Below are 15,924 nucleotides of genomic sequence, written 5' to 3'. Positions count from 1 at the left end.
CGACTCTAGCTCTTAGACTATACAGAAATAAAGAGACCAACGCTCATATGGTATTCATTGATCTTGAGAAAGCATATGATAGAGTTCCTCGAGAGATTCTGTGGTGGGCACTCAATAAGAAAGGAGTCCCTGGCGAATATGTAAAGATTATGAGATATAGGTATGAGGGAGTAACGAGTAGTTTTAGGACACATGTGGGAGACACTGATAAATTTCAGGTGAACGTAGGATTGCACCAAGGCTCGGTGCTTAGTCCTTATTTATTCTCATTAGTTTTGGACCAGATAACAGCGAAACTACAGGGTAGCATTCCATGGTGCCTAATGTATGCTGATGATGTAGTGTTAATAGGAAATAAATAGTGAAAGAGACTTAGAACAAAAACTGGAACAGTGGAGACAGGCTCTGGAGGAAAAAGGTTTAAAACTTAGTAGGACAAAAACAGAGTATTTGGAATGTTCATTTAAAGATGGAGTTACTACAAATAAAATGGTATCTATGAATGATGAAATGATTGTGAAAAGCAATAGTTTTAAGTACCTAGGATCGGTATTACAGAGTAATGGAGAAATAGATGGGAGATGCACGCAGTAGAATTAGGGCTGGATGGATGAAGTGGAAAGAGGCGAGTGGTGTGTTGTGTGACAGAAAAATTCCAATGAAGCTGAAGGGAAAATTCTATAAAATTGCCATAAGACGGGATATGATATACGGAACTGAATGTTGGGCATTGAAAAAGAAAGAGGAACAACGAATGCATGTGGCGGAAATGAGAATGCTTAGATGGATGAGTGGAGTGACAAAGAAGGATAAAATTAGAAATGAGTATATTAGGGGAAGTCTAGGTGTGGCACCAATTGATGCCAAAATGAGAGAGCATAGGTTAAGATGGTTTGGTCATGTTCAACGACGAGACGTTAATACGTCAATACGAAGAATATCTGAAGTGAAGATTCCTGGAAGGAGTAGGAGAGAAAGACCAAAGAAGACCTGGGGGGAGATGATAAGTCAGAAAGGGGATTAACATTGATATGACCCAAGATAGAATTATGTGGAGAAATGCAATTAGGGAAGCCGACCCCGCATAGGGATAAAGCAAAGAGAATGATGATGATGATCCTGTCCTCAAGAACCAATTCCTAATAAGTAAAATGTGAAATCCAATAAAAATTTTAAAAACTGGGAAAAATGCGACTTAAAAGAGCATCAGTGCTTCATTAGTTTCTGCCAACTTTATCGCTTATTATCAAAGTAGTGCACACTAATACGGAGTTGAAATTATTTCTCGTTTCCTTCGAAATAATAATAGAGCTGATGAAAATGCATTTAATAAACTACATCGTGATAGCTAGGTGTTCGATACTTACGTCGACGAACTAACGAGAAAAACTGTAGAAACTAGTTCTTTGGCACAACAAATAAAAAATGTAACCGAAAATCCGGCGAAGAATGACGCAGTTGAAGTAGCTATATTAGACACGTTGAAATTAAAGAAAGTACAAAAAAATTGTCAGATATCTCATGGACAACCGTTGAACTAACATAAATTTCAGTCTTACAAAGTTAGATTGTTTTTTCAAATTTTGATCGATGCTTAGATTTGTGTACAGAAAAAAGCCTTAGCACATAAAAAAGCTCTAGTAGATTTATGAAATACAAACTCATGAGCCATAGCGCTTCAATATTGGTTGAAAAAGGCAAACAATCTACGAGATTCACAATATGCCTTCAGACAGAGTAAATCTTTCTGAAAACTTCTTAAAATACAAGATATGATGTCTACTTTATTTAAAAACATAATACCTTAGCCACATTTTTGGATATAACTTCAACATATGATAAGGTCCATTGCATTGCAATGGGCCGGACATGTGATAAGAAGAATGAGAGAGGGTATGCTACCAAAAAGAGCACTGAATGCTATAATGCAGGAAAAGAGACCGGTTGGAAAGCCAAGAAAGCGCTGGGAAGACACAGTAAACACCGACGCACAAGCCCTTTTAGGAGTCCGTGTATGGAGAAGAGCAGTAGCCACAGACAAACAAGGGTGGAGGCAAAAAATAGAGGTGGCCAAGGCCTAATTTGGGCTGTAGTGTCGCTCATCAATATTAGGCTAACAACTTCTTCCACTAACTTCATTAGATCAGATTACTCAAATCGATCAGTTTCTTTAAAAATCAATCAACAAATTTCTTCTTCAAAAATCTCCACATCTGAGTTAGCACAAGGTATCGTTTGAGTTGAATCCTTTACAGTTTCTATAAAAATTGATTTAGACAATATTCTTTCACAAAAATCTATGCAATGATGATGTAATCAATTACAACATTGAAAAAATATGGAGAAAGGCATACAAAATATTACGAAGGAATTTACCAGAACTCAAAAATGGTTAAACGATTCCGGACTTTCCGTATTTGAGTCTAATACCAATATCTATATACATATTTTCTAAACCCAGAAACATCTATCAGAAACAAATAACCATAGGAAAATTAAATTATCTATTAGTCATTCTGTTAAATACCTTGGCCTTCAGCTACATAGATATAAAACTACTAAGAAAATATTGCATTCACCAATTTTTCAAAAAAAAAAACAAATGGGTATTTTTATTAATATTCTAAGCTGTTTCTAAAACGAAGTGGGGGTCAGATCCAAATGTTGCTTTATATTACTCTTTTGCAAAAAATAGTAGATTATTATAAAGACCGGATTATAAGTATGACAGGAAGGTCAAAATAAGCACTTTTATAAGCAAAAAATGTAAAAATAAGCAAAGTTTTTATGAAATAAGCAAGGTTCAAGAAAAAAACCTGTATATATGGATATAATGATATAAATATGAGTAAAGGTCATTAACATTAAATTACATTTATTTTTAATTATCGTATTATTAACAATAAATAAAAGATTACAAAAGTGTTAAATTATAATAAATATATAATAAAAAAATCGAAAAATAATTAACATATTTATATATTTTTTATTCATAGTCCTGTCGCCAGGGGGGGTACAACGGCCTCCTTAATTCAGATGGACTTACCAAGTTTTTTTTATGTATTTTGACCCGTAGAACATGCATTTTTTGGGTAACAGTTGATTCAGATGTCGATAAGTTTGTTATAAACAAAGAACTTGAGGAATTACATAACAGCCATTTTTCGCAAAACAAAAAATTTTTTTGTATTTTTTGGTTGATTTTCAGCAAAAAATGGTCTTACAAGTTTTTTCGTAGGATGCATAGTTTTAGAGATAAACGCGGTTGAACTTTCAAAATATATAAAAAGTGCAATTTTTGAAACCGAATAACTTTTGATTAAAAAATAAAATAGCAATTCTGCTTACTGCATTTGAAAGTTCAAGTCAAATTCTATCGGTTTTGATTATTTGCATTGCTAAAAATTAAGTTTTTATTTGTTAAACAAAGCCATAAACACATAGTGTTTCCCGTGCCCAATGCATGCGTTTTAATGTACGTAATCTACGTAGAAATTGTGTGTATTCGCGCCTACTCGTTCGATTTCAAATGGGAAATGCATTGAAAACATCATTCAATCACTATGTGTTTATAGCTTTGTTTAACAATAAAAGAATTACTTTTTAGCAATGAAAGTAATCAAAACCGATAGACTTTGACTTGAACTTTCAAAAGCGGTAAGCAGAATTGCTATTTTATTTTTCAATCAAAAGTTATTCGGGTTCAAAAATTGCAATTTTTCGATTTTTTGAAAGTTCAACCGCGTTTATATCGAAAACTATGCATCCTACGAAAAAACTTGTTAAAACATTTTTTGCTTAGAATGACCCAAAAAATACAAAACAATGTTTTGTTTACGAAAAATCGCTGTTATGTGATTCCTCAAGTTCTTTGTTTTTAACAATCTAATCGACATCCGGATCGACTGTTACCCAAAAAATTCGTGTTCTAAGGGTCAAAATACATAAAAAAACTTGGGTAAGTCCATCTGAATTAAGGAGGCCGTTGTATCCCCACTGGCGACAGGACTATCATGGTCATTAGCATAAAAACAATTAACAATAATATGTTTTTCAAAATTTTCTTGTAAAAAGCTATTATACGTAGAAAAAGTTCTTTCAACATCGGCAGATGTGATTGGTGCGTATTTAAATTTAAACAAATGTACCGATACTACCGAAAAGTATTTTACAACAATATAATAAATTTGGGCTTTCTGCAGACAAATATTAGTTTATTACATTGACAGGTATAACGATGGGTTTTCCCGTTTATCTCCTAAGCCCAAGGGATTACAATTCTTATGGTTTATTGAATTATTAGAGTTTTATTAGCTCTGTATAATTATAGACTTTTGCTTAAGACAGGAAGCAATACATGAAATTTAACTATAGTTTATCATAAGAAGTAAAATAAACAAATATAAGCAACATATCTTTAAAATAAGCATTTTTTACGAAAAATCCTAATAATAAGCAAAAAAAGCAAAATGCTTATAATCCGGACTTTAATTATTAGTCAACTGTTTTATGTAACTGCAACAGATACTCAAATTGAAGTACTACAAAATAAATGCCTAAGAATATGTTTGGAGTGTGTTACATTACCACCCATAAATATCAGACAAGCCGAAGCAATTCAACCTTCTCTCTAACTAAGAAGCCAGCGTTTGAGTAGAAAATTTATGTTAAAATTATTAATGAAAGGAAAGCATCTTACCGTAATAGGATACATTAACATTAACAGTAAAGATTTTAACCCATAGATATTGGCAATCTAAGAAAATTCCCCTTAATATAGTAGGAAGTTCGACAGAAATACCCAGCATAACAGGAATACTGCGTATCCATTAATATTCTTCGATCCTAGTTTTCTAACCAAAAAATATACTTTAACAGAAAATTTGTGTTTATTATTTTGAAAATCAAGGGGAAGTATCGATTATCAATCAAACAAAGTTCAAAGACACGAAAAACAAGACTGGCCAAATTATGAATGTATTTTACTGATGGATCAGAATCAAATGAGTATACAAGTTGTATCGTTTACCACTACGAGGAAAACTATCACAAAAACATATTTTACCGAAAGAACCTTCCATTTATGCTGTAGAAGCCTGTTTCCATAAAAAAAACTCCGACGCCACTGTGTGTGAGAAGAGCTCAACAGCCATCCTTCTTTAGAATTTCTTTCCTTCGCTAAAAAGTTGAAGAAGGATCAAATTCTCAACTATTATATTTCTAAAAGGCATATTATATTTCCTGCGACTTATATTATGCGAGGTACATACGACGTAATAGAATCTCAAGAAGTCCTCAAGATCGCTCGTAAATTCTTAAAAGCAAGATATTTCCCTATCCTATAAAGTTCCTTCTATTGATCAAGATTATACGATTCAAATAACTTTTTTGGGTTTGCTGTATGGTATGTCGTTTTCTGTATTTATGTTTTTTTATAAAATAAGTATGATCGAGAACACAATTACAATTTACTGTGCTCTAAACACAATTCAACCTACGCTACTAAAACTACGATAAAAGGAATATTGGAGCAGTTCGCAAAAAAAATGAAAAAGAAAACAAAAAAATAAATAAAACGCCACGCACATTTTTGTGGCTGATCTCCTTATTTCATGTAGCCCTAGCTTCTCTTTTGGATATTTTGGTTATTGCTGAGAGATTTGAGGGATTTCTACTTTTTATTATTTTCAAGTGCTACAGTATAGCACATATACAAAAATTAGTTGTACTGTACGTGTAATAGTGATACTTTCTCAAGTTAATTTTACCTACTCAAACTTTGCCGCACGCTGAAGACCAACAAGTTGCTTCCATCATTCATATCTTTCTTTTATACCTTTTGCGAGCTTTTCTAATACTCATTTTACTTTAGTTCTATACTGTTTATTCGCAATAACCTTTCATTTTGGTATGTGCGTTTAACAATATAGACTAGACTAACTTACGTGAAAAGGAAACCGATCTTTTGATGTCTTTGGTATTAGCCGATGTTCGAATTCAGGTAAGCAGTCGAAGAATCTAGTAATTCATTTCTCTAACTGGTCTACATAGAGTCACACAGAAGTGTAAATAATAATAGTCTAGATAATTCTAGTGGTGACATATAGGCAGTGTTCGATATCGTGTCTTTCACGATAAAATTACAGGTCATTTCTGGCCATTATTTCTGGAAGCAGATAAAGGTCTAGCTTCAAATAATTTAGATACTAGGGTGGCTTGATAAATATTTAGCCTCCAAAAAGTTAACGAAATTTTGGAAAATTGTCGGTATATTTTTCTATATTACCTCCTTTTAACTCGATAAACTTGACTTAGCAATGCTTCAGCTGTTTTAACCCGTCTGAAAAATACGTTTTCTCGAGATTCGCAAAGTAAGCTTCCGCGGCGGTAAGTACCTCCTCATTTGACTTAAATTTCTGATCGACGAGTGACTTTTTTAAATAAAATAAAAATGTATACCATTTTTATTCAGTTGTAATGCGAAGGCAAAACTGTCTTATTTTTCACTTAGCACAGAGAGCGCAAACCAGCACTCTAAATCGACGATTTTCGACTCTATTTGGAGTCATCATCAGAGAGGCTACTCTCTGCCCCAAGTGACGAAACTCCGAGAGCTTATCTCCGCATTGCAACTGACGTTTATGGAGTAGGTGTTTAGCGACATCTGGCAACCTGAAAATCAAAGTTTTCAACCTAATAGAAATATTAAAAATATTGAAAATTATTAAAAATATTCTTATAAGATATTTAATTGAAAAATTTATTGGATCATTTTCCTGGTAACACCTCCATGGCTTCTAAAAATTACCAGCAGTTTCAATTCGGGGATAAGCTCGCGGAGTTTCGTCACTTGGGGAAGAGAGCAGCAAACCTACGCCTCTCTGATGATGACTACAAATAGAGTCGAAAATCGTCGATTTAGAGTGCTGGTTTGCGCTCACTGTTCTAAGTGAAAAATAAGACAGTTTTGCCTTCGAATTGCAATTGAATAAAAATGGTATATATTTTTATTTTATTTTATATTAGTTTTACTCCTTTGAGTAACTAAGTCGATTTTCCGTTGGAATTTACCAGCTGAACAGACGGGGTCGTGAATTGTAAGTTTTTGAATTCCCTCTTGTTTTCTTTGCTTCAGAATCCATCTGGCTTGCAATTTTTAGAAGCCATGGAGGTGTTACCAGGAAAATAGTCCAACAAGTTTTCAATTAAATATCTTTTAGGAATATTTTTAATATTTTTAATATTTCTATTAGGTTGAAAACTTTGACTGAATTTTTTAAATTTCGAAACAAAAAGAAGTCTACAGGACCAAATCTGGAGAATACGGTAGATGAGACAGTAGTCCGTATTCCAAATCGACCAGTCTGGTCATGGCGAATGTGGAGGTGTGAGCCGGTGCATTGTCTGTGAGCTGGTGGAAGAGCACATTTTTCTTTCCCAATTGGGGCTGTTTTTTCTGCAAGTCGACGTCGAATGCAGCCAGGATTGATAGGTCAAAAATGAAATTGGTCACACATTTGTAAATCCCAGAAAACGGTGGCCATCACCTTTTCAGCCGATAGGACAGTCTTCGTCTTTTTCGAAGCACATTCGCGGAGTGACGTCCACTGTATAGACTTCTTCTTCTTAAAGTGCCGTCTCCTCAATGGAGGTTGGCTACTATAATTGCAAACTCTTCTCTGTCTTTAGCTGTTCTTATTAGCTGTTCAAAATTTAGCCCTGTCCATTGTCGGATGTTTCTGAGCCACGATAGCCTTTTCCTCCCTAGTCCTCTCCTTCCTTCGATTTTTCCTTTCACTATAAGTTGAGCATATTGGTACTTATTATTTCTCAGTATGTGGCCTAGGTATGATGTTTTTCTAACTTTCACTGTGTTGAAGAGGTCTCTTACCTTGCCTATTCTATGCAGCACTTCTTCGTTTGAGGTATGCGATGTCCATGGAATTTTGAGGATTCTTCGGTAGATCCACATTTCAAAGGCCTCCAACTTATTTACGGTTGATGTTTTAAGGGTCTATGTCTCAACTGCATAGTGAAGAGTCTACCAGACGTAGCATTTGAATAAACGTAGTCGAATTTCGAGTTTTATTCGAGAATCACAAAGCAGTTTTTCGATTTTTTCGAAAGATTTTCTGGCCTGTTCTATTCTCGATCTTATTTCTAGATCAGGATTTAGGCTGCTATCACTGAAGATGATCTGATCTAGATCGAAAACGTTTTGCGAATCCTTTTGGATGACTTTTTAATAGTTTTTCTATAAACATTTTATCTTCTTCTTCAAGTGCCATCTCCTAATCGGAGGTTGGATATCATCATCACTATCTTTACTCTATCCACCGCTGCTCTAAAGAGTTCTATAGAACTGCATCTAAACCAGTCCCTTAAATTCTTTAACTATGACACTCTCCTTCTTCCTATACTCCTTCGGCCTCTTATCTTTCCCTGTATTATCAGTCTTAGCATTTCATATCGCGGTCCCCTCATTACGTGTCCCAGATATTGTAACTTTCTTATTTTTATTGTGTTTATTATTTCGCATTCTTTACCCATTTCTCGCAGTACTTCCGTGTTTGTTTTCCTCTGTGTCCATGCTATTCTAAGCATTCTTCTGTAACACCACATTTCAAATGACTAGCTTATTTATGTGTTCTTGCTTTAATGTCCAGCTTTCAAGTCCATATTGTAGTATCGAGAACACGTAGCATCTCAAAGCTCTTACTCTCAGTTCTAAGCTAAGGTCTTTGTTGCAGAGAACTGTTTTCATTTTTACAAACGCATTTCTTGCTATTTCTATCCTGGTCCTCATTTCTGTTGTTTGACATTTTTCTCTGAAATCCAGGTTCCTAGTTATTTGTAGTTATCAACCCTTTCTATCGGTATATTTCCCAAATGTATGCTTGTTTGTATGTTTGTTTTCTTAGTTATTATCATGTATTTGGTCTTTTTTATATTCATTTTTAGTCCATATTCTTCACAGAAATTGTTTGTTTTGTTCAGTAGTAGTTGGAGTTGTTCAGCAGAGCTTGCCATAATCACGGTGTCATCTGCATATCTTATGTTGTTAATAGATCTTCCGTTAATTATTATTCCTTCACTTTGAGATAACAATGCTTCTTCAAAAATGGCTTCACTATATGCATTAAAGAGTAATGGAGACATAATACATCCCTGCGGAACTCCTCTCCTGATTTCAATTTCTGGACTGGGTTCGTTATCTATTACAATTTTTGCTCTTTGATTCCAGTAAAGGTTTGTTATTATTCGTAAGTCCCTTTTGTCTATGTTACTTGTTTTTAGAATTTGGACTAATTTTTCATGTCTAACTTTTGTACTGTTAGTCCTTTTTGGACTAACTTTTTATACAATTGTACAAACGAAGTTTTTACTTCTGTATGATTTTTAATTATGGTATCAAGCCAGCTACTGGGATTTTGCCATTGATTTTGTTTTTGTACACTTTTCCGTAGCTTGACAGTTTTATTCCCAAGTATTCCGTTTCCATCACTTGCTCTATTATTTTGTTATTTACGACCAGTTTGCATCGTCTCGGTTCCGCTGATATCACTATCGATTTAGTTTTCTCTGTTGAGATCACCATGTTGTAGATGAGCGCCGTGTCGTCGAATTCTTTAATTAATCTTTGTAGGTCATCTTCATTTTCGGCTATTATTATGGCATCGTCGGTGTAACAGATTATCTTTATTTCCTTTTCACCATTTCTTTTTCCTCTTCTTTTTTAACTTTCTTTAAAATTTCATCCTTTATCAGATTAAATATTAATGGGCTCAGTGAATCTCCTTGTTTAATGCCAGTTTCATATAGATGTATAGCGATACGCTTTACTTACTATTTTTGCTAATTTTATTTTCTAATAACTTTTCTCAAAACGGTCATATAAATTCACATTTAATATACAAACCAGATGCTAAGAAGTTTTACAAAACCATAATATGTTTTTGGTGTGTTCAGTATAACAAACTGATTTCCCCATAAATTAATTACCTTATCAGACCTTATGTCAACTTCTTAAAATACAGAAAGGTTCTCAACGTTTAAAACGCAGATGTTAGTAATTTATTGTTTTTCTAGCCATAATGTAACACCGCAAGCATCATGACAAAATAGAGTGTTGTGGTCTCGCAGTATCATCAGAGCGGTCGAACGATTCAGACACACCCTCGCTAAAAACCCTTACGAGATAATAAACGAAGCACGCTTGTTTACCCAAAATAAATAAATATGTTACTGTTCATTGTTTACACTTATCTTTAATTGATTCCGTAACCTACCATCGGAACAGATGTAATGACATAGATTTTCTGTTTTCGGCAACTAGTTTAGAGAATCACGACCTGTAATGTTCTATTTTATCGTAACAATACTAAATCCAATTATCCAACTATATTATATAGTGAATTCTTTATTCTTCGACACTGTATAGTGTATAAATACATTTCAAAGATGTCTGATACGTTCCGTTACGAACGTCTCTGCTTCTTCTAAATAGATTTCTATCATGAGGGATTTGACCACAAATTTGACAGATACACCACTCGTTCGTGTACTATTTTTGTTTCGTGTCGACTCATTTACAATTTGATTAGACGGACTGTCTGGTTCGATTTGTCGTTCGTGCTGTTTTCATTAATTGTTGGATTAGTCTTGCCGCGCCGCCCGCCATAGGATTTCATACGTACACTTTATATGAATATTAATGCGTGGCGTTTTTCCACTGGAAATGTACATCTGTTGACCGGAAAATAGGCACGAATGCAATGATAGCTGTATTAATTTGATTAATACGATGATCTGTCGGTTAGTTTGTGTTCAATTTGCACTAGAGTTTGACTCAAATTGAAGTTGAAAAGTTTAGAAATACTTTCATGTAAAATTGAAGTTGAGAAGTTTTAAGTACTTACAAGTTTTAAGTACTTTTTTTTGTACGGGTTTACTAAGTAAATACGTGTAAATGGAAAAACAGAAAAAAAAAATAAGTAGACGGTTAGAATAGAATAGAATAGAAATATGCTTTATTGTCATGAAAAATTTAACAATATTATAGACAAAGCTTACAAGAATCATAAATAAGAACAATAACAAATAACAGATACAATTTACTAAAATGATATAAATCGTCAATATAAATAAAATATAATGAAGTGAAACAAAAAACAGTAACAATATATTGCAAAATTTAAAAAAAAATTGCAAATTGCATAATCTACTTTAAGAAATTTAATAAGTTAAGCTGCTGCATATGGTACTCAAACATAGAATCTACTTATAAATAAGAATACTGTATTTTCTTAGTTATTGGTGAAGAAACTCTGGTATTGAATAATATGGTCTTTCAGATAAAAGGCTCCCCCAAACCAACGCGAATTATTCGCAGCGGATTCGTGACGGAAAGTTCGCAGTCGAATTCCTGACGGAATTCGTAAAGAACTTCATATTGAAGCGAATATATTCGCGTCATACTCGTATGTGTCTAGTATTGAGAAGAGTTGGTGACAACGAAAAACAAAGAATACTACTCAGTGATCTCAATTCTTCAAAAAAATGTATACATCATCAGATGAAGAAGAAGCTCTTGTAATGTTAGCAATGGAGGACGACAATTCAAGGTAAAATTATTATCTATAGTTATCCTAAAACAACAATATGGACTATATTATGAATTTAATCTTAGGAAAAGAAGAAAATGGGTTCATGATATCAATCTAGAAAGACTGAAATGTGGGGAATATCACACGCTGATGCCTCAATTACGAAGAGACGATAAAAGATGCTACATTTATTTTAGAATGACAATAGATTGTTTCGATGAACTGTTGCACCTTGTAGAAAATGATATTAGAAAATCAGACACGAATTACCGAGAAGCTATTTCTCCCGAAGAACGGTTGGCCATAACATTAAGGTAAGAAAATGAAAAAAAAAACTGCAGGCATTATTTATATCATTAATTTACTACAGTAAAAGAGAATAAGGATCAAAATAACTCTAAAATATACTTTATGTATTGTAAGGGTCAAAGGAATTGACATAGTTGGAAACTGATGGATTATGAGAAGCTGCTCGGTTGCAACTCTGCGCCAAGTTGTGTAGTGTAATATAATTATTTTCACAATTCACTTCATAGAACCCAGAAGTATTCGATTGTTTAGGTAATGCAGTGTCATTTGGTGAAGGTAGGGATACAACCGAAATACTTCCGACGGAAGAGGGGTTTTGATAGGTGTCTGTACTTTCAGCTCTAGATTGATGGCTATTCAAAGAACTTTCCTCCAATTGAAGCAACTCCTGCTCCATGATAACTTGCGCAATCTTCATTTTTGTTTCGATTTGCCTTCTAGGAGAGAAAGATTTTACCGTAGAAGCATGAGCCAAAAACAGTTGATCGGTAGCATCATGCACTACTCTCTTTTTGCTCTCAAAATAACTGATCATATCTTTCACAGATGTGGATGGCTCAGAATTGCGTTTTCTGTTTGTTCTGCCTGTAGAAGGAGTTTCATTTGAAAGAGTAACCCTAGGAGCTTCATTTCGAGTAGGTTTCGATGAGGAGGGTTGAATCTTATTCTGGGAATCATCTGTCTGAGTTGTTAGTAGATTTTTACTACACGTTGGTTTCTGTACTGCGGAATTTTCATCCGTTAATATATTTTCGGGTGATTCTATATTTGGGAATGCTTCAGATTCTTGTGTATCAACATCTGTGACATTGGATGCAGTCTTAGCAAAATTTAGGAACGGTTTGAACGATTCCATATGATCTGCCCATATCCATTTTTTTTATCGCTTGCCGCTTGTCCAGTTCTAGTTTTATTAGTTCTTATGTACTTAGCGTACGTATCGCGCAGATTCCTCCATTTTTTTTAATCTCATCCCCTGAAACAAAATACTCTTTTTTAGGTATCTGGCTACCGGAGATACATTTTATACAATAGGCCATAGTTTTAGAGTCGGGTTTTCGACTGTAAGTGCCATAGTTGTAGAAGTTTGTGAAGCTTTATGTAGAAATTTGCAACATATTTACTTGCCCGAACCAACTACAGAAATATGGAAAAAATCTGAAGAAGATTTTAGAAATACCTGGCGATTCCCAAATTGTATTGGTAGCATCGATGGCAAGCATGTTACTATCAAGTGTCCAGACAAAACAGGATCTAATTATTGGTGTTATTTGAATAAGTTTTCTACAGTATTAATGGCTATTGTTGGCCCAGATTATAGATTCATTTCAGTTGATATTGGCGGTTTTGGTAAAAACAGCGACGGTGGAATATTCGAAGCTTCCAACATGGGAAGAAGATTTGAAACAAATCAGATGGGTGTACCTGAGCCGAAAAATCTCCCAGACCAGAATGAACTTTCCCCCCATGTCTTAATTGGAGACGAAGCCTTTGCACTAAAACCATACTTGTTGAGGCCCTTTCCATACAGTCAAAGCAGAACAGATATTTTCAAGGAAAATTATAATGTGAGGCTCTGTAAAGCGAGAAGAGTAGTAGAAAACGCTTTCGGAATATTGGCACAAAAATGGCGTATATTCTACAGACCAATGGAAACAAAAATTGATACTAGTATTCTCATTGTGAAAACTGCATGTATTTTGCATAATTTTCTAAGGACAAAAAAATGTGATGATAGATTCATAGAACTTTTAGATCCACCAGAGCCTGAACTTGGAGCATTTCAAAATTTGGACAATGACCCAAGGAGAGCTGCAAGACTGGCATTTTCTGTTCGAGAAAAATTTGCCACGTATTTTAATTCAGGACTATGAATAAATTGTTCACGATGAAAATAATGGACTCTTCTTGCAGTAAATATAGTATTGTTTAGGCCTCTGCTTTTCTTTAGTCTTAGATGTAGAAAAATAAACCAATACAAATCGTAAAACTACTCACCATTTTCGCCTATTTCTTCTCCTATTCTAGTCCAAATCTTGTCCTTTTTCCTTACATTTTTATAATCTTCATGAGAAAGGTCATAGAGAATAGGATACTTTCGAACCAACTCAATAATTCTCTCCATTTTCAATTTTTTCACATGCGAAACCACTGCGAAACTGATAAAAACGCTGTCGAGTGCGAACTAAGATTCCGGACGAATAAATACGCAGACAAAACGCATGCCCGAACGACGAAAATCGTACTTGTCTGAACTTGTATACTTACCACAGTGGAAACAATTCAATGCGAATCGTATGCGGTACGGAATTCCGCAGGTAATGCGAATTTTCCGCGTTGGTTTGGGGGAGCCTAAATAGGCTTTAGTCATTTTACGGAACTTGGGGAAAGATGTTGCAGATTTAAGTTGTAGAGGGAGATGGTTGTAAAGTTTTTTTACAGAATATAATATATATTTCTTTACTAACTCACTGGACGGGATCGGTAAATATATGTCAAAGGTAGAATTTCTGAATGTTGTTCTGAAGCTATTTCCTTGTGGCATTTTTATAATTACGTATTTTTTATGGGAAATAAGCCACAATTTTACTAAAAAATGAATTTATTAACGTTTCGAAGCCCAAATCGGGTTTCGTTGTCAAAATACAAAATACTATTAAAATAAAACAAACATGTTGTTGCTAAGTAAAAAAATTCTTCTAATAATTTATTTAATCTGACTCATTTATATTGGCAATTCAGACAAGTATTATACATTTTAAAGTAGAAGACTTTAAAATGATATCGCCAATATTTATGAGTTGCGTACCAGGAACGCAACTCATAAATATTGGCGATATCATTTTAAAGTCTTCTACTTTAAAATCTATAATATACGTCTGAATTGCCAATATAAATGAGTCAGATTAAATAAATTATTAGAAGAATTTTTTTACTTAGCAACAACATGTTTTTTTTATTTTAATAGTATTTTGTATTTTGACAACGAAACCCGATTTGGGCTTCGAAACGTTAATTCATTTTTTAGTAAAATTGTGGCTTATTTCCCATAAAAAATACGTAAGTAGAATTTCTGGTGAAATAGTCATGTCTAGGTCTTGCTTGAAGGACGTGTAGATGTTTACGAATTAAGAAAACAGTTTCTAAAGTATATAAAGAATCCTGTGATCTTTGAAGTAGCTTCTGCAATGTGTTGTTCTTCTGAGGCCAACCAGATATCTTATTGCTCTTTTTTGTAATTTAAAAATAACATCGGATTGGGCAGCAGTACCAGAACCTAAAAAAGGGAGACCATATCGAAGATGGGACTCGACAAAGAAAAATATGTTATTTTGGAAGAGACTAAATTCATTTCCTTCGAAACAGATATTATTGCAAAGCAAGCTGAGGATAGCTTCTTGCTTAACACATCAATATGAAGGGAGCATTTAAGGTTGCTATCTAAAAAAATACCAAGAAACTTTACAGAATCAACGATACTGATCTGGCTGTTATGAAGAGGTAAGGGTTGAAGAGCTCCTTTATATGATAATGCTACTGTTTTATCTACGTTAAAAGAGTAGATCAGAAGTTATAGTAGCATGAAGAGTTGCGATATTTGAGTTGCTCCAAGTGATACTGGTATCATCAGCAAAAAGAAAAACTTTTCCCTCGATTTTCAAGCTAGTGATGTCATTAATAAAGATAAGGAAAATTAGAGGACCCAATACTGAACCTTGTGGTACCCCACATACAACATTTTTGAGACTAGAGTCTGTATCATTTGCTCTAACCAGTTGTTTCCTATTATCCAAGTAAGATTGAAACCAGTTCGAAGAAATACCTCGAATTCCATAGAAATCTAGTTTTTTTATCAAAATGTCGTGATTTACACAATCAAAAGCTTTGGCATAATCACAAAAAACAGTGGCAGTGTGCAGATTATTGTTTAATGCCTGATAAATCTCATGCAGTACAGAAAACATGGCATCTGTGGTACATTTATTATTTAAAAAATCTCGTTTCGTTG

General features: G+C 34.0%; 2 protein-coding genes across 3 annotated transcripts in view; one reads left to right on the top strand and one right to left on the bottom strand.

Annotated features, from left to right (window-relative positions):
* The window catches only part of LOC114338253 (60S ribosomal protein L10a), a 465,341-nt gene that overhangs the window by 117,461 nt on the left and 331,956 nt on the right, over positions 1-15,924 (bottom strand). The window lies entirely within an intron of this gene.
* On the top strand, positions 11,335-13,915 carry LOC114338255 (uncharacterized). Its single transcript, XM_028288848.2, has 3 exons — positions 11,335-11,624; positions 11,690-11,920; positions 12,916-13,915. The coding sequence occupies exons 1-3, from the start codon at positions 11,560-11,562 to the stop codon at positions 13,787-13,789; spliced, it is 1,170 nt and encodes a 389-aa protein (XP_028144649.2). The 5' UTR covers positions 11,335-11,559; the 3' UTR covers positions 13,790-13,915.

The sequence above is a fragment of the Diabrotica virgifera genome, chromosome 1 (genome assembly GCF_917563875.1).
Source record: "Diabrotica virgifera virgifera chromosome 1, PGI_DIABVI_V3a".
Classification (NCBI taxonomy): Eukaryota; Metazoa; Arthropoda; class Insecta; order Coleoptera; family Chrysomelidae; genus Diabrotica; species Diabrotica virgifera.
The sequence above is the reverse complement of the archived record's forward strand: the minus strand, read 5'-3'. Positions and strand labels throughout refer to the sequence as shown.

Bases quoted from the DNA above. Each gene is read 5' to 3' on its own strand.
- LOC114338255 (XM_028288848.2), top strand. From the start codon at position 11,560: ATGTATACATCATCAGATGAAGAAGAAGCTCTTGTAATGTTAGCAATG. The intron at 11,625-11,689 runs GTAAAATTATTA...ATTTAATCTTAG, and splicing joins ATGGAGGACGACAATTCAAG to GAAAAGAAGAAAATGGGTTC. The intron at 11,921-12,915 runs GTAAGAAAATGA...ACTCTTTTTTAG, and splicing joins CGGTTGGCCATAACATTAAG to GTATCTGGCTACCGGAGATA.